This window comes from Catharus ustulatus, chromosome 2 (assembly GCF_009819885.2).
Source record: "Catharus ustulatus isolate bCatUst1 chromosome 2, bCatUst1.pri.v2, whole genome shotgun sequence".
Lineage (NCBI taxonomy): Eukaryota > Metazoa > Chordata > Aves > Passeriformes > Turdidae > Catharus > Catharus ustulatus.
The window spans coordinates 32,407,661-32,430,078 of record NC_046222.1 but is presented as its reverse complement, the minus strand read 5'-3'; the positions used below and the strand labels follow the sequence as shown (position 1 = coordinate 32,430,078).

Genomic DNA, 22,418 nt, shown 5'->3' with positions numbered 1-22,418 from the left:
CCTCAAGTATGGCCAACAACAAGACAGCCCCTGAGGACCTGCTCACCAATGTGACCAGACTCTTGGCATAGTTTAAAGTTTCAAGAACCATTATGTAGATCAAGGAAACCAGACCTGAAAGTCTAGTTAAAACACAACTGAGAGCAAAACCCCACATTTGAATAGTGCTAAATTTTGGATCAATGGGCTTGCTGTGAAGCCAGACAGTCCTTTCCTTGATTTCCACACATTTCTCTCTACTGATCAGCAGAGCCATGTTATGCTGTGAGAACATCTTGCTCACTTGAACAAGATGATGCAACTGAAACATTGCAGCACTGGCTGAACAGTCTGATGATCTAATGACACAGATATTACTGCTTCAGTAATTCCAGAACTTCATGTTTTAAACTGTTATCAATTTTTATTTTATAAGCTACAGCAGTGCGACCAAGAGGGAAGCCCAATTCAAAGGCCTGTCACCACTAGAGAAGACACTGTCAGAATTTGGAAGCTAGTTAGCTATCAAACCAGCTTTATCTACCAATTCCCCACAGACTAAATGAGGACCCAAGCTGGCCAAAGCATGCCAATAATGCTTGTCTAGCAGTTTTACACAGGGCTGCAAACAGCACAGCAGTGACACACACCCACCCCATCAACCTTCATCACTCCAAAGCCTCAAGATGTTCCAAGTGCTCTAATGGCTTCTGGACTGCTCTATCCCTGGCCCTGTGTTGTTAGCTGTATTTGCTGCTGCTAATGTTCCCAAATTCTGAAATGCAGGTGTGGATGCTAGAGGTGTTGGTAGAGTTGTTCTGATTTACAGCAGCTGAGGATCTTTCCTGAAGCTGAGGTAAAGTAATTTCAGAATCTGGGTCGTTCTGCAGGTCTCCTCTGAGTACAGACAATCTCCAGTCCAGACTGTAAATCCCTTGCAGAGCAGGTTACCCAGACTCCTTCCATCTCAACTCTTTGTACATCCCAATTAGAACATGGTTTCAAGGCTCTTTGAGCTCACACAGGCACCAAGAGAGACCCTTTTTCTGTGCAGTGGATGCTACAGTTTCAGAAGGGGCAGATTTCTGCAGTTTATCAACAGAAGGATTAAGGAAATGCCCTAAGACTCACCTTTACAAAAGCGTCCCTCACATCCAACGCTTGTTCCATGCTGAGAGGGGTGGAGACAGTTTCGCCCCTGGTGATTATAGTCCGGCTGGTAAGGCAGTTCATCACATCCTGAGGCTCAACCTGACAGAGACAACACCAAACACAGCTGCTCTACAGGGGAGGTATCTCAAGTGAAGACACAGGCATGTTCAGAGAGAAAAAATAACATTTTTATACCATATTTTAATCTGGAAGGTGTTCTTGTGACTTAGCATGAGATGTTAATGAGGTGTGGGAAGACTGGACGAAAAAGCAAAGCAAAGCCTGCAAAGCTGTATGCCACCAGCATGGGTTGAAGCTTTGCATCACCTTGACCCCTTTTTATACTTCTTCAGGGAAATGTCCACTCACTAAGTGGATAGAGAACTGTGGATCCCACTCTGGGACCAGCTGTGCCTATGGAGATGAGATGATGTCCCTGAGGGATCCCTGTTAGCTCTTGAGAAGGCCACTGAAGAATGTTCCAGTCACTCACCACATGGATGGTTTCAGTGAGGGTCATCTCACCTCACACAGAGGATATATGACATCTGTCTCAAGTACCATTATGAACTTTATGTCAGTGAGTGGGTACTGAGGTATTTGGGATGCCCTTTCTGGGATGATGTGCCACCAGAGGGTCTGTTTCTATCTGCTGGTATGAAGGGGAGCTCAGATAACCAGATCGTGGAATCACAGCATAGTTTGGGTTGGAAGGGACCTTTAAAGATCATCTAGTTCCAACACTCCAACAGTATCTGCTAGACCATATTGCTCAGTCATCACACCTGCCCTTGAACATTCCTGCAAGTGGAGCAGCCACAAAATCCCTGGGCAACCTGTTCCAGCGCCTCACTACCCCGAGTGAAGAATTTCTTAATATCTAATGTAAGACTGGCCTCTTTCAGTTTGAAGCCATTTCCCTTTGTCCTGTCATTCCATGCCCTTGTCAAAAGTTCCTCCTCCAGCTCTCTTGTAGCCCCACTAGGTACTGAAAGGGGCTATAAGCTGTCCCCAGAGCCTTCTCTTCTCCAGGCTGAAACACTCCAAATCTCTCAGCCTGTCTCCATGGAAGAGGTGGTCCAGCCCTCTGAGCATCTTTGTAGCCTCCTGTGGCTACTCAGCCCTGATGGAGACATTCACCTTCGTGCTGCCAATGCAGGACACAATATGGTTTATCCAGGCCTCCTCAGCCTCCTAGAGCTGGTGGTGCAAGGAGAGGTTGGCTCAGACAAAGCGTTGCCACAATACTAAAACCTGGGATCGAATCAGAAAGGGAACAGCCGTACTGCAGGGTCACTGACCTCTAGCAATGTTGCAGCAGTGATGAGTGATGCTGACTGAACAACCTCGCAGGCATCCAGGTTGTCATAGGTCCGAGCTGGGGAAAGAAAGGTGGAGGGAAAGCCATCAGCATGGGATGTGTGTCTGCAAAAAGTGGATGGGGTGAGGGAAAGGGTCTTTTTTCACTGCCTCTGTGTGATGTCCTGGCAAAATCTGGCCATCAGAAGGGAGAGAAAAGTTCATGCACCCTGCTACTGGCTGCAAAGGACCTCTACTCTGCTCTGCCAGACCAGATAGTAGAGAATGTAGAAATGTCTCTTGCACTTAAGTGCTTTAGGCTTCTGTCTTCCAAAGAGGGTTTAAAAATCACTTTCATTTCTGACAGCAGAGCCGTTTGGTACATTGACAAAAGCATATCCAATCACACAGGCACCTGTCAAGCACTCCATTAGTCTCTCTTTGTAGAACCTGAGTCTACTGAATGGCCTGTGGCCATATTCAACCTCCCAACATTCAGGAAGTGTGGATGCCATTGAGCACACTGCAGCCTGGCAGCCCTGCTGTGGGCAGGTGGAATTATTCCTTATTCCTCGTCCTCACAATGCCACAATAAACACCTGAGTCCCTGGCATGGCACCATGGCAGGTGTTCTGGATACAGCCCTCCATCCCTAAGCTTGGCGCTCTGTCAGCATGCAGAATAAAGAGCAGCAGTGCACTGGACCACACCCCTGTACTCTGCCCTTTTACCTTCATACTGCAGGTTGCCCATGTGCAGGATGGCAGCCAGCAGCTTGGAGATCTCCCAGTTCTCTGTGTCGGTGAACATGAGGACCTTCATAGCAGAGCGGATATTGGCGTACTCCTTGCTGTCATCTCTGCCATCACAGGTGGTGCAGTTACCCTGGGGAGGCAAATAGGGAACACACTGCATGGGACAAAGCCAGGGAGCACTCTAGGCTATCAGGGTTTCCCCTAAACCAGCAGTATTTTGTTTAAGGGATGGTGCTGAACTTGTGGATCTGGCTCTGCCCTTAGTCATATTCTATGATTCAGTGCTCAGCCTTGCGACCTAAACTTACCCTGTTGTCCCTGTGTCTGACTGCCATCAGCAGAAGATAAAAAGCTCTCTGAGATGGGGATAGAGAGTTGGAGGCTCCCACTGATCCAGATAGAAAGCTGGGTCCCAGCCTTGCTGATGATGCACCAGCCTTGATTACACCTGTTTCTATCAGCTCCTCTGGATGTCAACACTGGTATATAGGGAGTGGGGTATATAGAGATTGCTGGCTTGGTCAGACACTTGGAGCACACACAGCTCAGCCCCATATTCTGCTGAGAATGTGCCATCCAGACAAGCACTCCTCTATACCCATCACTGCCTCAAGAGCAGCAGGTTTTTCTAATACCCTGGTTACTTCCAAACACGTGGCATGGGCACCATACACCATCCCATCCAGGCTTGTGTCCCACTTCACAGAAAGTGTGGAAATAGCCTGGTCTAGACACAGGGATTAAGGATTTCCACTAAGACCATGAACCTTGTGGTGGTGAGACAAAGAGATCCGTCAAACCCTGTGGCTAAGGCTCAGGAAGGTCATAACCAGCAAAGCAGCTCTTGGCTGCAGAAGCACCTCTCTTTTCCTTCTCCTCTCCCAAGAACCTTCCACCACATCTCCCCACCAAACCTCTGTTTCACTGCTCTCTCACCATCGCAAGGTAGTTGTAGTCCGTGGCTTTCCCAAGACCCAGCTTCTTCTTCTGCTCCACGGTCATTCCTCTCAGCATGCAGTAGAACACGTGGTAATTCCTCTCATCTGGGGCCTGCAGGAGAAGAGCAAGTGTCAGCTCTGTGAGGAGAACATCCCAGAAAAGGTTGGCTGCCCAAGTGCCAGCTCCCGCGCCTTGCAGGTGCATCACCTTACCTGCCTGCACACCCGGGACTTCTCCAGCAGGTACTGCTCAATCTTTGCCCCCTCTATGGCTCCCCTTTTGTTGAAGTGGATATCAATGTACTTCCCAAATCGGCTGGAATTGTCATTACGGATGGTCTTCGCGTTCCCAAAAGCTATAGGAATTATGGTGCGTTAGAGAGAATCTGACACAGGGAGGATGATGGAGCTGGTCTCATGTCGGGGGGAAAGTCAAAAGAGTGAGACTGAGAGGGTTAAAATCAGCCCCAAAGCCTTCCCTTAAGTTTGGCTGGATCAATTTCATGAGGAAATAAGATATATATCAGATGATTGTCCTTGGAAATACAGAGAGGAGCACAGAGAAGGAAGCTTGGGAATAGAGTGACCTTATCCGGGAACAAGGGCTAGGACAGCAGGATTTTGGCAGCAGCTGATGAGATAGAAGAGAGTTGAGCAAGAGTGGCTGCAGTGTGAAAGGTGACACTGTGCAGAAAATGACAGAGATGCTGGCGAGTGATTTGATGACTGAGAGGGAAAGAAAAGGGAAAATACATCCAAAAAGGAAATACAATTAAGCCAACCTCCAGTGGGAGACTTCTCCCTACAAACAGACTGTGCAGAGAAAGGTACCCATGTCCATCCTCTGCTGGGTGTGAATGAGTGCCCTAAGCCAGCACACCCTGCAATTCCTGCTCCAGGATTTCTGGCAGGTGATGGACATGTGCTTGGATTGCAGAGCCTCTCTCTCCTGAATCTCAGCAGTGACTAAGTGCTTATTCAATACTGCCCTATGTGCTTGTCACATTTCTGTTGGCTCCTGAAGGGTTATTTACCAAGAAGAGCAGGTAGAAATCACAGAATGGTTTGGGTTGGAAGGGACCTTCAAGATCATCTACTTCCAATCCCCTCTGCCAGGCTGATCAAACCAGGCTGATCAACCCTCTATCCATAGAGAGCAACCTCAATGTTATTCTTTAAGGAAAATGCTATTTTTCTGCATAAAAGGTACATCTGGCATCATGTTGGGTCAAGAGGGTCAGACAACCTACTTAATTTACAGGTATCCAATTAAAATAGTGGGGTTGATCAGAGTGACAGCTTGCCAGTGAACCTATTAAGGCCACAAGCTGATTCTCATTATCTGGTTCTTTCTTGACTCCTCTATTTCTTTTTCTGCATTCTGCTGCCATTCACTGATCTTGGAAGAAAAAGGTTTGCCATTGTATACAGCCAGCACAAGGTGCTGTGAAGCTCAGGTCCTATTAAACTGATGTTTTATGGAACCATCAAAGAATAATAGGATTTGTGCAACTATGGCCAAAAAAAGCAAATAGCTAGTTAGCTGAATGCAGCACTGATGGGATATTGAAGTTCTGCATGCAGTCCAGCACTGGAAGAGGTGATGAGTTTTGATTGAACATCAGATACTCAAAAAAGTATTGATCAACACTTCTACATACTACACACAGAATTAGGTAAAATTCATGGTTTTGTATGGGCTTTTTTGGGGAAAAAAAACACTTTTTTGAAGTGATAAGCCACTTTTTTTCCAATTTTTTAAGTAACAGAACAGTTAAAAAAATAACTCAGGTCAGCTGAAATGCTTTGTTTTCAACAATAGTTGTCAAAAATATTAAAGGAAACACTGAGAACTCAAATCAGAGAATATTAGCCTTGTGAAAAATAAATTCAGATGGAAAGAATCTGAATGTGCTGTTTAGTAAAAGAGTACTTAAAAAAAAAAAGTTTTGTCACTTTTTTGGAAACTTAAAGTGTGACATAACATTTGTAACATTTGGTTATACTTTGTGGTTCTTGAATCTGTTTTCTTTTTTTTACAGCAAAATAAGTCTTTATTATCTGAGGCCTCACCTTCTAGGATGGGATTTGCCTCCAGGACCTGCTGCTCAATCCAGGAGTGCTGACCACTGATTGCTGCCAGGAACTGCAGAATCAGTTTTGTGCTTTCTGTCTTCCCTGCTCCGGATTCCCCACTGCAGAGACAACAGGAGTGGAGGTCAGTGGAAGCCATGCTGCATCCCTGCCAAATATTTGGGTGAATCTATGGCGTGTCTGATACATGGGGTAGCCAAAATGAGTGACCAAAACAGATCTTCCTGACACTGAGTATCCAGCCCTGGCCTCATGGGCAAATTGTTTCACTTTCCAGGCCACTGGCACACTGCACTGACTCTTCTATGGGCCCCACATGATGCTTTTTTAGACCAGCAAAATAAGCCTTGCTGAATGGCCTTTTCAGACCCATGTATCTGAAATACTGCACACGGGACGTTCCAGAGTTATGTTTTTTTATTCAATGAAACTTAGAGAAGGCATGCCTTGGGGAAAAGGGTGCCTCAAATGAAAAAGACTGTGAGTCATGTTGGAGGGCTGAGGACATCAAATCTGGCTCACAGCACCATTTGGGACAGATACTGGAAGGAGCTATACCCATAACTGTGACCAGAGACTTCTTGGTGCCCAAGGCTGATCGGTCCAGAGCAGAGCTATGCAAGGAGACACCATTCAGGAGTGTGAATGACCACAGGTGCAGTGACCAAGCTTGTCCCTGACCCTCTCTTGTGCAGAAAGTATCAATGTTTGCATTTTTGATGTCTGTAGGAGTATTAAGCTTCAATTTAAAAATGAATATGAGATCTATTGCGTTGTAAGGGTAAACATCAAAATATTTCTAAAGCACCTTTACTAGGAACAGAGTGACTGCAGAGACAATCTCTGCACTGGGAATATGTGGATGGAAGATCTAATCAGTCATTCAGTGTCTGATTCTGTATGATAAGCTGATCCAAATCAAGCATGTTGCATCTGCTCAGCATCTGCTTTCAGGATATGGCCCACCTGGGAGCTCAGCAACTCACCTTATGATGCAACACTGGTCCTTGTTGTTGCGCTGCATGTTGAAGTAGCAGTTGTCAGCAATTGCGAAGATGTGTGGTGGCATCTCACCAATCTTTTTGTTGGTGTAGAGGCGTATCTGCTCAGGTGAGTAGATGGGTAGGAGCTGGTAGGGGTTTACTGCCACCAGTATTGAGCCAGTGTATGTCTGGAGGAGAAGCACACGAAGATTTATGGGGACAGTGAGGTGCAGCTGAGAGACTTTGGAGCTTGGATGTGATGGGGATGGAGGCCAGAAAAATCAAGGCTTTTTAAAAGCTGGATGAAAGATGATGCTCAAGTCAGAGATGCTTGCAGAGGAAGCCTGGAGTAAAATAGGGACAAAAGTCCCAAAATACCTAAATCAGTTCATATTCAGCCTTGCTCATGCACAGCATGGTTTCAAGCCTTAATTAATATTTTGTGTGCTCTAAGTTAAGAGTCAGAGTCTTAAGAGAAGCTCATATTGGCAAAAGTTATCACCAGAGCCAGCATATATCCATACACATCTACTGCATTGCACATACGATGAGAAACCACAGCTGAAAGAAACCTGACAACCATTCCCATATCTCAGGGAAGAACCAGTTGGATCCAAACCATTCTTACAGATGACTATCTAACCTGTTTTTATCAATCCACAGCAGCTGCTAAATTTCCCTCTGCAATGCATTCTTCTCTACCATCTCTGCCTAACCAAATCTCTCCATAGTTCAGTTTAAACCCGTCCTGTATAGATGGATATTGCCCACAAAGTCCTGACATATCCCTTCTCATCTATTTCTGAAATGTTGTAAACAGTCTTTGGTCCAGCTGTCTGGACCTTGGATAGCAAACCTCTGTAGTATCTTGCTCTTTCATTTCTGCCCTTCCAGAAGCTGTTTCTCTCAAGCCTCTCATCAAAGGACTCATAAACTTTGCTATCTTGCTCAGATGCAGTGCTGAGGTTAGGAGGTTTGGCCACATCCCAAGCTCAAGGCAGAGAATAAGGACCTCCTTCCCCTGTTTCATCTAAAAGTCAGTGTCTAAAGCAGGTGAGTCAAGGTGAGCAGGTGGGCCTCCATCTTGGGTTAGCCAAGGGGCATGAAATGAAGGCTACTTTCACTCTGTGACTTCAAAGAATTCAAGTCACTTTCTCTAGGCTAATCTTTAGCAACTGAAGTTACAAGATTAATCTCACCTTTCCTTCCTGGTGGAACCAGCTGTGAAAGTGCCCCCAACTACTGCATATATTTTTTCAGGAAACAAAATAAGTAATTTCAACATTCATATAATCCTTACGGGTTTTCATCTGCATGGCCTAAAGCCAGTAAGACTTTGGCACAAAGCAGCAAAGTGGCCCGTCTGAGGATGCCTGTGAGAGAGAAGAAGTAATTTGCCACCATCTACACAAAGCTTGCCACCAGTTTGGGCATCCTGAAGGCAGCCAGTAGGTGGCAATTGTGTCCCACAGCAGGGAGATGAAAGCCATTGGGGTTCCTCACTCTTTAGTCTCATGGCCAACACAAGAGAGCAACTTTCAGTTCAATCCCATGTGAGGTTTGACTTTACATTGGTAACTGAGAAAGGACACAATACTCTTCTCTGTAACAGGGGATTATGTGCCAGAAGGGAAAAAAGCTCTTTTAGCTCAAGAACAATGTTGTCACAACTCCAAAGGGTAGAAACTGGCTGTGAAATAATTTAGACTGGATTTTAGAAAAAGAAGGCATTGAAAATAGGGAGCAGAGACATCCCAGAGGAGCCTTCAAAGGGGACAGAAAAGGTAACCTCAGTGCTCAGAGAAGGAGGAAACTCAATTTCTGAATGGGATTATGACACCAAGATCCCTAATGAAGACTCCTATGAGTCCTAGCTGAGATATGTGAAAAGCTCTTTTCCTCTTTACAGTTTATCACCAGGTTAATTTTAGGGATGTTTTTCATCTACCTTGAGCCTCTCTAAAAACAAACAAAAAAATCAAACTCTTTGCAGAGGCCGCTGAAATCCCTGCATTTCAGTCACAGTGGTCTGCCCCGCCACAAATACAAACAGAGAGGCTTTTAAAGGTGTTAACCATTAGGAATGCTTTCTGGATGCTCTCACTGACCCTTCCCTTGTGATCCACAAAACACTTTGTCAGCATGAACTCTTGTCCTATTGCTTGTTTTTGTAGGTCATTCCTAGTTGATAAATAATCACGATTTGCCCAGTTCTCACAGCTGACAGAAGGCAAAACTTTGTTCACTCTGTTGATGAGGGGCCAAAGAGCACTTCCAAGGAAATAGTAGCTTACTGGTTTCTATTGCTGGGTGATGTCAAAGCCCTTTTCTATTGGAAAAAGAAAGCTTTACTGAGAGCAGGGACTCTGCTGAAGCTGACCACAGGAACTGCATCTCACAGCAAATTCATTACTGCCTGCATGACCTACATTTTAATTAGCCCCAAACAAATCCTTTCTGAGCCTGCTTCCCTCGCTACCCAGAACACCATGGCTGACTTCATCTGGATTGTTATGGGGTTAAAGCTCTACCAAACCAAACATTACTGCATTTTGGCAGCCCTTAGAGAGCAGCAGCAGGCACTGGTTTCATCTCCAGATAAAGAGATCTAACCTTACTCACGAGTCTAAACTCCCCACCAGGCTCTCTTGCTATTCTGCATAGCTTCTCTTGCTGCCTGCAAGCCAAACTAAGGGCAAGAAGCCCTTGCTGAAGTTCTTAATATTTTGCTGCAGACATTTCTTTCCTTCAAGTTAAGGTCATTACTAAGAAGCACTTAAAGCTTTAACCACAGTCACAGGTTGGGGACTTTCCAGCTCTGGGAAGGTGTCACAACTTCACCATATGGGTCAAGTTCTGCACCAAAGCAGATGGATGCTCTCAGTGCATTTATGAAGCAGCAGCAATGGTGGTGCAAAGTAAATGAGACGGCCACAATGGTGAACAGAAAAAGGTGATCCAGTGGAAGGCATGACATTGCAAATGGCATTGCCAAGAGTCATACTTACCCTCCCGCCGCAGTTTGTCTTAGGAGTAAAATGTGAGGGAGAAGAAAAAGCGAAATTATATTTTATTACAGCAGAACTACATCCTCCACAAAGCTAAGGACAAGAGGAAACAAGAGGAATAGAAGTCCCATTGGAAAAGTAATCATTTACTCAGCAGGCTCAGAAATCCTTTCAAGCACTGAAACTTCACTATCTATAAGAGAGGGGTAATTATACCACAGAAAAAACGCCTCAGGAGACTGGGTGTCCCCTGCACACATGGCATCCATATGGTGGTACCTTGGCTTTGCAAGACTGTCATCAGTAGTTACCACATCCGACACAAATCCACTCCTCCTAGTGCCATCGCTCTTAATAGAGTGCAACCTTAACCTAACGTTGGGTGCCTGAGCTTCCAACTACACACCTGTAGACAGAAGTGGTCTGCATAACTCTCTATCAAGCTATGCACTCTCTGTCATTTTGAGAGTGTCATTCTGATTTTGGGATTGCATTAATTGCTGTGCTGTGCCCAGTTCCTGGGCTGGCACTCTAAAGCCATTAGTGGTGTGGAGCAATCAAGACACAGTAACCTGGAACCACTGTGATGCAAATGTCTTTGTGGGATGTGGCCATCCCTTAGGCAGGAACTCTGTAGGACACACTGCACTGTCACCATCGGACCAGAAGAACTTGCAGAGAAACTGATGTGGTTATTGTGTCATTTCAGCCCAAATCACCACCTACACTCACCTCTGGGCTAAAAGCTGCCCTTTGCATCAGCCCTTATTAAGATGATGTTGCCAAACAACACTTTGTCTAGTGCTTGTTTGCGTTCCTAATCTTCCTGGATGCCTGTGAATAGCTGGGCAAGGGAGCTCAAAGACAGAGCTTTTACAAAGGAGCTTGGTGTATTCACAGGCAATCCAATACTGCACACACAGAATTGTATCTGTGGACCTCCGCTCACTTGGAGAGGCAACAGGCACTTGCTGGATAATACAGACATTCCAGAAGAGACACACGGACAGCACTGAAAAAATACCGAACATGACCCAAGCTTTCCCAGAGAGAATGGCAGGAATCCACTTTGTGCCCCTGCAGGGTGCCCACAAGCAGGGGAAAAGGGGCAATGCTCAATGGGTAGACACAAGTTCCTTGAATGAGCCAATCAGCTAAAAATTATTTGCCATCTGTACTTCTCAGGTGGCATTAAGGTGAATGAACTTGAATTCAGTTATCCACATGAGTACTGCCCTAACCTTGAAGATAGACGTGCTCTAAGCTGGGGGAGGTTGGACTTCCAGCCTAAAATTTTCTTCCAAAATAGAGTCCTCTATGATATCCAAGCTCCAGTCAGCTCTAAAGCATCTGAGAGGCACTTCTGTTTGCACAGCTAAAAGGCAACCTTGTCTCTGTTGGCTCTATTGACAGCTCTGGTGACTGCTACGGATGCCCGTGGAGACACCACCTCAAGTATGAATCTGGGCTGTTAACTTGCTAGTTTATCATTATAAATGGCAAGAAATTTTAATTATAAAGCAGAAATTCAGTTTATCTAATGTGGGAATAGTTTTTATAATCTTTTTCTCTAAACTGACAATACAGGGGACTTAGGATCATGCACAACAAATAAAGTGTCTGAGTAAAAGATGCATTTGGAGGTCTCTATTCTCCTCCAAACTTTGGAGACTTATGGGTGCCTTTTCAGCACCCATGTCCCCTTCCTCCAGAATTGGATTCCATCTCTGAAAGAAGAGATGGATATCTCCCAGAGAGGAGGCAAGGAGCTGTCAATCATATTAACAGCCTGTGTAGCAGTGGTGTCTTCTCCATCACTGCCCAGCCCTAATCCAAAACCATCCTATCAAAAAGCACTGGACATCAAGCAGTGATGAACAAACATTGATAGGGAAAATCCCACCCATACTCTGTTAGCTTATTTTAGCTGTGAAGTCTGATTGTGTTGCAATTCCCTCTGGCCTGAAAATCTAGTAGTCCCTAGAGCCTTTTAAAAATTGGATGACCAGAAGGCTTTGACAAGGCCTTCAAAGGCACAGCAGGCACTCACCTGAACATCTGAAAACTGTAGGATTTAAGAGTAATACCAAATGTTCTGTATTTGTAGAGGCTGTTTGAGAACATTATCTAGCAGCAAACACATGTGCACTCTGAACTTCTGTTTGAAGAACAGAAAGAAGTCTACCCAGCACAGAGAAAACCAGCACAGAGATTTGAATGCTGACTCCTGTCACCTCCAGGGAGGTGGCCTTTGCAATGCTGTCACAGAAAAGAGATGCAGTTCTGACTGGCTCCCTGTAAACCCCTCAATCTGTGAGTGTCTGTTAGGGTTGGCAAGGCTGCACTGCGTACACTGGGCATGACATGACTGAGCTGACCTAAGAAAGGACACTGCTGTCCTCAGAGATCAACTGCCAGAATCCCAGGCAACCCAGGGCAACCCAGAGCCATGAACACAGACTGGGAAGGTTTTTAGGGATATTCTGGGAGTTGCTCCCTTCTTTGTTCCCAATTATTTCATGCATGCCCCTCTTCATCCTTTCTCCACCCCTTCCACCTCCAGCATTGGTTGCCTTCACCCCCTTGGGTTAAATAAATTAATAGTTCAGGGGAAAAGGGCAGAAGGATCACATTCAGCATGTAGTTTACACCTCTACAGAAGCTTTTGCTTTAAGATGACTACAACATGCTCATGGCCTGGGTTGAACTGGTTATTCTGTGTTTAGAAAGCTAATACATACGCCTAAAACTTCTACAGGGGTGGGACAGCAAGGTGGTGCGGATTTTGCCCATTACCCAACTCATGGGGTCTTCTGCTGGGGCATCCAGAAGCTCTGCAATTTCCCCCAAAGTCAGAGCCCTTCACCACCTGGGACAAGGTGAGGTGGAAACCTAGATGCTCCGTTCAGTCAGGGCTCCCCACCACATGGGCTCTCCACAGCTAAGGAGAGCAGGGGGTGGGGTGCAGAACCAGAGGTGGAGGTGAAGTAGACACTCACATAGATGAGGTGTTCCCGATAGCGAATCAGCAGGTTCCGGAGAATTCCTGCCTCGTTCAGGTCCCCCAGGCGGATCATGTCCTCCACTCCATGGATGGAGGTGGGGTGCATGGGTTTGATGTGGCTGGCATTCTGTGGGGAAATCCAGTGTTCCTGGGAAAAGAGCAAGGCCACAGAAAGTTAAGCCAAATGAAAGACCACTTGGATTAAAGACACGAACAAATAGAAGGACCAGACAGAAGAACATACACAGGGTATCATCAGCACATGTGCATAGCTTCTGTTCCTGGGGCAAGGCAGTGATGAATTTGAAAGATTTGTAATAGAAGGAGGAAAACATCTTTTTATTGGAGTTTTGTTGGAGCAACAAGAGACAAGAGACACAAGCCATTCTGGCAGGAGCCTCCTCCAGGGCAACATGGTCATCCAGCATATCAGGGGAGTTTATAACAAACAGAAAATTTGTCTTCCCCTTCATAACTGCATTTTCATATCACTGGTTAACCCTCTGCTAAAAAATACTATTGAGCAGAGAGAAGATAATTTAGAAAAGAGAAAGGGATGTACAGGGGTGGTAAAGTCATACTTTTATTGGCAGTGCAATTTTGACTCACCACTTCTAAAGGCTTCAAAAGCCACTACAAATTGCCCACAAAGATCTTGCCAAACCAGATGTCTATTACCCTTGAAGGGAGTGAGAGCATTTACAATTACCTCAGCAAGAAAAAAAAAAAAGAAGCACAGAGAAACACTTTGATACAGACCTCACTCTAAAATAGCCACCACTGCACAAAAATAGAGGGGGGAAATTAAAGGAGAACTGGTGTTTGGGCACCTCAGGTATTGGCAGGAGGTAAGGAGGGACTGGATAACAACAGAGAAACCTCAGGTTGAGATGGGTTTGCTCAAGTAACTACCTAAATGTATTCTGGGGGCTTCTGCTATCATTGTTGTCAAGAAGGCTCTCAATTTTGTACTCCCAGTACAGCCACAAAAACAGGGACACAACATTATCTTGTCTTTACAAATAGAAAAACATGGCACAGCTGATTCCCAAGGACATAAGGGAAGTCCACAACAAAGCTGATTATCATGGCCGTGGGACCCCTGGCCACAGAGCTGAAGAAGGGACATCACAAGCCTTTCTTTATACGTACATTGCCTTCATCATCCACGACCTGGATCTGCCCAGAGTCACACAGTTTAACCACCGCTCCAATGGGGACATCGAATTCCCGTCCGGTTTTGAGGTCCATCCACACATAATCCCCCTGGAACCAAAGACAGCACAGTTACACTCAGCGCTGCAGGGAGCTCAGCATCCCTTGTTTTACACAAGTCATTAGCACGAGTCAAATGACTTCCCTCACAAACCACCCCTTTTCACAGAGGCTCAGGGAGGCAAATGTGGCACTTGGGGACGTGGTTTAGTGATGAACATGCTGCTGCTGGGTTAATGGTTGGACTTGAAGATCTTGGAAGTCTTATCCAACTAGAATGATTCCATGGCTCTGTGAAATCCCCTGCACGGTGCCAGCAGCAGGGCATGGTCCACAGTGTACGGACCTCTCTGCTGTCCCACTGCCCTAACTCTCTGCTACTCAGGCTCATGAGTGGCTGTTGGCCACAGAGTGGTTACAGAACAGTGATAAAGGCAGAAAAACCCACCCAGGCAGAGGTTATTCTCTGTGTAATGTACAAACCTAGGAAGTCACATTTAGGAGATAGTTTTGAGCTTTACTAAGCCTTATCTGGAGGCTTGTAGCACCGTTCTTACTTGCAGATAACCAATACCCACTATTCCTTGGAGACTGCTGAAAAGGGAATGACTAAAGATGGGTTAAGAACATAAACACAGTGGCAGATATATGTTCTTCAGGAGTTCTTCCAGCTACAGCAGTGTGTGGGTGGACTGTTTGCATTTAATACTTCTAAGTGGATTTTATCTGCTCTGAGCACTTTCATTTGAGTCCTGAAGCTGCGCAAAGTTTTAGCATCCATAATCCCAAAAGGCTACATCCTTTTAAATGTTTCAAATGCTTTACCTCTTTCATTTCAGACCTGTGTGATTGCATTTTGAAAGACACAGCAGGCAGTTGACCCCTATCCACTCACTTCATGTCACTACTGATCCTATACACCTTTGTCAGTCCTGCTGGGCAGGGACTATCTGCTCATCAGCTCTGTGGCTATTAAATTACTCAAATGCAAAAAAGCTTTTAAAGAAGCTGTTTTCCTCAATAGAAAAGCAAACTCCAAAATAACTACAAACTAAAGCCTCAAGCAGGACCCACACTGGAACAAAGCAGAATTATTTCCCACCTCTGTTCTCAAGGTGAAAAGGTATTGAAATTGGGAGCAATCTAGTTGTCAGGTATGTTTTCATTCATGCAGCTGATGATGATGCTGTGGACTTGTAGCCCCACCTAACACCACATTCTTGGGGACCAGCTCCACTCGTACCTATTAAGTGTGATGCAAATGCAGTATCTACCTTTTGAAGTCCTGAAAAACTGCTGGGAGAAGGAGAAGGGAAAACCTTTGCATGCGCTCCGATATAACCCCTTTCTTGAGTATCAACTATCAACCACTTCTGTGGACAGAGCATATTTATAGATTTAGTTTGGCCCAATAGGCTGCTAAACCATGTTCATCTCTGTGCTGGGTGGGGGGAACTGGAGACATCACCTTCCAAGTCATCATTCACTAGGACTTCCAAGACACACAAACCTGTGAGTACACCAGGATGTGAGGTTACACTCAGGGAACCACACATGGAGAAACTACACACCAGGAACTCCCAATCATTTTGTGGCAGACTCTACCCTTGGCAGCTGCTTGCTAGATTTCCACTAGGATATTAACAAAGTCATCATGCTTTCATGGAGCTCAGGATCCAGTCCTTAGTTTAGGTTTTCATTTCCTCAGAAGGTTGTGCTCCAGCTCTAAGTATCTTTATCCAGATCATGAAAATATAATATTAATATATTTTTCTCATTAACTGTTTTATCCTCACATCTCAAAACATAGTTAAAAAGGCAATAAAATCACAACTAATGAAGGCAGTGTCAGGAGCAGATACATTATAAATCAATTTATATTAATATTTATTTTTTATCTCCTTTGATCCAGGATTCTCAAAGCATTTCAGAATGTTCAGCACTGTTATCCTCTCTGCATCACTGGGCAAATTCATGCACATGGTAGGTAACCTGATCAAGGTGTCAGCAAGAGATGAGCTGGGTTGCTCAGTTCCTGCTCAGCAGAAAACCCTTCCAACACCTTAGCAGCTCTGTAAAAATTGCTCTTGATCAAAAATCTAAGAATTGCAATGCTGTGGGTTTTTTTAAAATCTCTAACACTAAATAGCTGAAAAAGCAGTCTGCTTTGTGTAGTGTATTACTGAACAGCTGAGATAAAAGGCAGTCTGCCCTCCCCAAGGTAAATTGATACTCTGCTACCACTAAGACAACTTCTGTGCTCTGTCTGCCTAATGCAGAGAGCTCATCCCCTCAAACTGCTCTTTTTAAATCCATTAACGTGCAGTTCTTAATACTGGTGAAAAAAGTCTTATGGGATGGGCTAAGCTGGTAAGCTCAGGAAGGTTGGGAGGGGTTATAAAATAACATCACTTATTAAGAATGCCGACCTATTTCCTCTTCTGACTTTAATCAATTTCATATAAACCCCATGGAAGTGAGTTACATTCCTTCTGCGGAAGCAATCCCTCCGGATCAGCCCCAAACCCAGCAGATATATTGGGGATTTCAGGGCAAATCAGGGTGATTCATGCATATACCAGCTGTGGCTTGTGAGTTGCATAACCTGCCTCAGAGGCATGCCTATATTGGTGCCATTTATTTCCCAAAATACATGACAGACTACTGGAGAAGTGAGAATACCACCAGACCCTTTACAGTGTCAGTGTGGTCCATCTCTTCCTGCTCAGTGCAGCCAGTGGTTTTTAGTACCCTTCCAAAGCAGAAAAACCTTCCAAACTGCTCTGGGGCAGACCCTCAGGACCTCACAAACTGGGGGCATTGACAACCAAACAACGGTGCAAGAGGAGGAAACAGCACACACAGATCCACACAATTCACAAAGAAGATCTTTAGGAGGAGCTTCCAAATGTGAAGAGCAAGGAGGTTGCACTGCAGGGGAGCTACAGTGCTTGGTGGGGGGGACAAAGGAGGAAGGTGAGAGAAGCTGGCATAAGCAGTACAAGGATCCCATCAACAGCAAGACAGATTTCAAAGCAGCCTGAAAACTTCCAGCCATGCTCAGGGCTTAGGACCCCCTTTCTTACCGCTAGCATGGTCGTGGGCTTCAGGACCTGGTTGACATTGCGAAGCAGTGTCCATCTGCCCTGGTCTCTCTCCTGATCTTCCACCACCTCAGCGCATGGCTGCATGAAAACGACTTTCTTCTTCTTCAACATCTCCAAAACTTTGCAGTGGTATCTGTCCCTCTCTCTGCTTTCTACATGGTGTATTCCACCACGAGTGCCCAAATGCAGTGGCTGGTTTGCTCTAGCCCCGCGGCACGACCATACCTGCCGCTCACAGGACACCCTCTGACCTGATTCACAATATGGCTCTTGGTAAAGATCTTCTCCTAGCAGGAAAATTTCCATGCACCAGCCACGGTCCTCCCCTGGCCAGCTGACATGCTCACTGTATGTGAACAACCCTGTGGGAATCTCAGAGCAAACTGAACAACTTTGCTTCTCTTCACTTAAATTCTTCCAGGCTCTCCAGCAAGGGCTGATACTCTGTCAAGGACCTGAAGGACACAGCAACTACGTGTTCTGGAAAAACAACTGCAGGATTAACAGGAAACCTCTTCATTTCCCCAGGACTTCTCTCCGTTACCTTCCTTTCTTAGTGAAATAACCGTCTGCCAGCTTGAGGACTTTCAGCACAGAACACTCTGGGATACTTATTAATCCACAAATGCAGTCAGTCCCCATGCAACACATGGCATTTAATTAACCTAATACCTTTACATACCAAATTAACCAAAGCGCAGTGGGAACTCAAAACCAGAGGCCATCTGCATTTTCTTTAAACTGATCACCTTGAGCAGATCCATAGCAACAGAATTTTAAATAATTGAGTGGAAGGTGCTCAGCACAGCACGGCCTCTGTGCCTATAGGTGAGAGGAAAGCCTGTGCTGAATGAAAATGGGCTCAATACAAGGAGGTATCACAGAAATAATGAGGTTCCACTGACTCTACACCTGCCAGCTCCACAAACACATTTCTGCAATCATTCCTTCTCTATAGTGAGGACTGTTCTAGTAAGGACTAATCAGGACCACTGGCCAAAACAGAAGAACACAAGACATTTTACAGTTACCTCAGATTTGTTTTTTTCTTGTTCTATATTAGAAATACTTGAAATACCTCATTTTCAGCTAAGACAGGCTTTTCTGGTCATTTGGAGAATTTCAGACCACTATCGCTCAGGCCCAATTTCTTCCATTAAAATTTGAATTTACAGCAGTGCCATTTATAGAGACCAGAGCAATGCATGACTAGATAAAACAGTGCAGCTGCTAAGACATTCTCATTTACCACTGTTTCAATGCAAAGCTCTACTGATGCCTTGATTCCACAGGGGTTTGAATCCTTTTGTCCACGAAGAACAAGGCATGGGGACATAGTTCATTGGTAGGCCTGGCAGTGTTACATTCATGATTGGATTTGATGATCTTAGAGGTCTTTTTCAAGCTTAATGATTCTGTGATTTTATATGCTTGAAGGTAAGCTTTCTAGACAAAGGAAGGCTTCATAGGTACCCTTCATGGACACAGTCTCCAAGGACAACAGCAGATGATGGGTACATTGAACTCAGAATGAGCAGCAGTGACAACAGTGAGGCAACCTTTGCCCAAAGGACAGGCAAAGTTGAAGGTTTAAGCTGTATTACAAAGCCCTGGAACAATAAGGTACGTAATTCTTGTAGTTGTGCAGGGAAAGTAAGGAAGAGATCATGTCTTATAGATAAGAAGCCAAGTGAAGATTATTTAGCTGGATGCCCACCAAAGAAGCAAGCAAAAATATACATGAGGCATGATAGCATTGTAGGTAGAAGGGGACAGAGTGAATGCAGCAATCCCAAGAGAGATTACCTTCAGCATGACCTGAACACACAGTGCTGTGTAAATGACTGCAGTTTTGCTCCCCTAGAAAGCAGAAGATAGCTGTCAAATCAAAGCTAAAAAAACAAAATGAGAGGATCCATGTGGAAGGAAAAACTGATTAAATATATATAAAGGGACCCATAGGTTGGGCTCTTTGGATTTGAGTGGGGTCCTACAGAGGTTCTTTGTTCACCAGAACACCTCTCCTGTGCTGTGCCACAGAAATTGGAGCAGTGTGGGAGCAGCAGATCCAAGAGAGCAGCTGGAGTGTTTCTCTCACCTTGCACTGGAGCAGACAATGCCATCATTGCCCAGCCATACCCTGTAGGGTATGAGGCTCTGTATCCCAGTGTGCTGCCAAAGAGTGAGCTAAAGAGCAGAGGACTGCAATGATTTGCTTTAGGTTATCCTTGGAATAGGATCCAAAAGACAGATGGGACCCTAGAGGACTGAATCCTGTCTCTGCAGTCCTATTATATGAGTGTGCTTATTTTTCTCCTGAGGCTGCTGAAGATCTGTATTTTCACACATTATCATTCTATTTTTCACATTGCTCTTCAGCTAGCAGCAGATTTTCTGGGGACACTTAGGCAGAGTCACACGTGTCAGCCAGAGACACCTGGCATTTGCAGGCAGGTCTGCTTGAGCGACCCGAGCTGCTCCTGGAAATGGGAAACCCCATTCCTTGGAAGGGATGACCCAGCTTGGAAACCAGCCTCCCTTCTCTATGCATCAAAAGGCAGAGCAACAGCATTAAGCCTGCTTTTTTTCTGAGGGAATGTGCTATGCCTTATGTGGGAAACAAATACACATACTTAGTACAATAAGGGGAGGGCCACGGTGGAGGAAAATAAACCTTTAGCTGGCTGGCAGCCTGTCAGCAATGCCATCCGGTTTAGATTACAGCCCCCGGGGGTAACATTAGACCCTTCCCTGCAGAGACAGAAGTATGAGCCAGAAGAGCCATGCTGGACCCTGCTCTGATGATTTACTGCACCTCTGCAGCAGCAGGCACAGATCAAGGTCCTGCTGTGACACGCTTTGTGCATACTCATAGAAAGGGGTAAATGTTTATCCTGAAGAACTGATGTGGCACAAGGCAATAAGTTTGTGCTGCTGCTGAGGCCTGAGTTCCCATTAAGTGCTACTGCAGTGGCATGGGCCTTACTGTTGGAGAAAAGGGAAATCCCACCTGCAGGAAGCACCCTCACGGCAGCTGAAACACCTAATTTAATTAAAGCTTGGGTTTCTTTGTCCCAGACTGTTTCTCAGTCCCAAAGAAAATGCATCAGAAAACGCATCAGGCCGGGGCTGAAGAAGTGTTCTTGGATCAATTATTTTGCAGCTAGCACTGAAAAGCTAAGTTATTCAGTGACAAAAGGTCAGGTACAGCTCAACTTAACCCAGTGCTCACCTCTCAGCAAGATATCCAGACCTTTTCCAGATGATCATCCTTTTCAAATGAAATATCCTAGCCTAGCCTATTCTACATTCAAGAGAAAAAAAAAAAAAAAAAGTGGCATTCTCCTATGTTCACTAAAGCAGTTAATTAAACTAGGGCAGATGCTGATCTAAATGAGAGTGTGAAGAAAACAGTTTGGGGCTACAGAATTACAATACATGTGTCCAAGGCTAGCTAAGGTGGCTCCTATCCATTGCATGGATACTGAAAATCCCTAAGGTCTGATACTCAGATAAATTGCTGAAGGATATGGAAAAATCAGTGGTTAGCAAAAGCTGTCTGTGGACTCAGGCCAGCAGTTACTCCCTGCAGCTCTAAAACTTGCTTTTCTAAAACAAGAAAGATACCCTGCAGAATGGTTGTTGATGCACTGTGTGGGCCAAATGTTATCTGTGGGCCTTATCTCTGACAACTGATGTAAACCAACCTGTTTGTGTGTTTGTGCAGTTGTTTGTTGTTTTTTTTTTTCTTATGGAAACAGACACAATCACACATCCAGGTTTCCAGAGCTGAGTCCTTTACTCACTTCCTGCTCATCTTTGAAGAAAGAAAATCCTTAGTGCACATGATACCAGTGGAAACATAGGATACTCCCCCAGCTCCAAATTTCAGTGTGATTTAGTGAGCACACTGAAATCCAAATGTACTGGTACACTGCAGCTGATCATGCTGGTTAGGACTTGCAGCAGCTGCCTGAATCCTTCAGGCAGTAGAATGTTTGTGCTCTACTAAAACCACATATCATCACCTCTAGGTATCACCTGATTCAGTTCAGCTCTCAATTACACAGGTGTACCCTGCTCAGTTTAACAGAGCTCCTCCTGGATTCACAGCTGTGTAACCCAAGGGAGAACCAGGACTGCTCATCGCTATTCTTTGCACTCATGTCTAGTTGTGCATTTGCCACTATCATCAGGAAGAGGTAGAAAAGGAAGAAAAAACTAGCATTTCTGTTTAATAGCAAATGATAACGTAGAGAAGTGCACATGCTGGTGGCTGCTAACACTAATAATTATCCTGTTTCAAAGAAGATTCAATTCACAATTTCTTGTAGTACATCAGGCACCAGCTGTCAGCCAAGGTAACGAGCTACACACAAAGGCTTCCTGAAGCCAGGGAAGAGATACAAGAGGAGTTGTTAAATAATTCAGTAATTGATGCACTGCTTACTCACCCCGTAACTCTGATACTGACAGGAGTGAGAAGAACCTCCCACAAATGTGACACTCATCCCAACATTTTCCCATTTGGTGTTGAGAGATAGTCAAAGGCTCTGGGAGCAAAAATGATGGATTCAGTCGGATTTACCAGGGTGCAACCTAGTGCGGTGTAATGAGGCTCAGCTCCCAGTGATGCTTGACCTCTTCCCTGGCTTTTGGCAAGGAGCTTGTTGTTGACTGTTTGGGACCTCTTGGCTCAAGAGAGGAGTTTAAGCATGCAGACAAACAGGGAGATAGAAGATTTAATCCATGGCTCCTGTGGCATTACTGTCACGGGTGAAGTGGAGAATCCGGCAATCCGTTGATGCTACAAGCAGATTAGGCTGTCCTCGGGTGTCACCCACCCAAAACCTGTGCCAGAGCCCTATCAGGTCTCATACAAAA

The 22,418-nt window shown here is 45.1% G+C and overlaps 1 protein-coding gene across 6 annotated transcripts in view; it reads right to left on the bottom strand.

Moving 5' to 3' along the window:
* The window catches only part of MYO7A (myosin VIIA), a 97,315-nt gene that overhangs the window by 43,934 nt on the left and 30,963 nt on the right, over positions 1-22,418 (bottom strand). For 4 of the 6 annotated variants that reach the window (XM_033051246.1, XM_033051250.2, XM_033051249.1 and 1 more), the window contains exons 3-12: positions 14,365-14,478; positions 13,208-13,360; positions 10,209-10,226; positions 7,204-7,388; positions 6,197-6,318; positions 4,337-4,479; positions 4,122-4,235; positions 3,162-3,315; positions 2,433-2,509; positions 1,111-1,230 (exon numbers count right to left, since the gene is read on the bottom strand). In XM_033051246.1, coding sequence (XP_032907137.1) covers positions 1,111-1,230; positions 2,433-2,509; positions 3,162-3,315; positions 4,122-4,235; positions 4,337-4,479; positions 6,197-6,318; positions 7,204-7,388; positions 10,209-10,226; positions 13,208-13,360; positions 14,365-14,478 — 1,200 coding nt within the window. The remainder of the gene's footprint in view (positions 1-1,110; positions 1,231-2,432; positions 2,510-3,161; positions 3,316-4,121; positions 4,236-4,336; positions 4,480-6,196; positions 6,319-7,203; positions 7,389-10,208; positions 10,227-13,207; positions 13,361-14,364; positions 14,479-22,418) is intronic. The other 2 variants (XM_033051247.1, XM_033051252.2) reach the window with 1 other exon arrangement.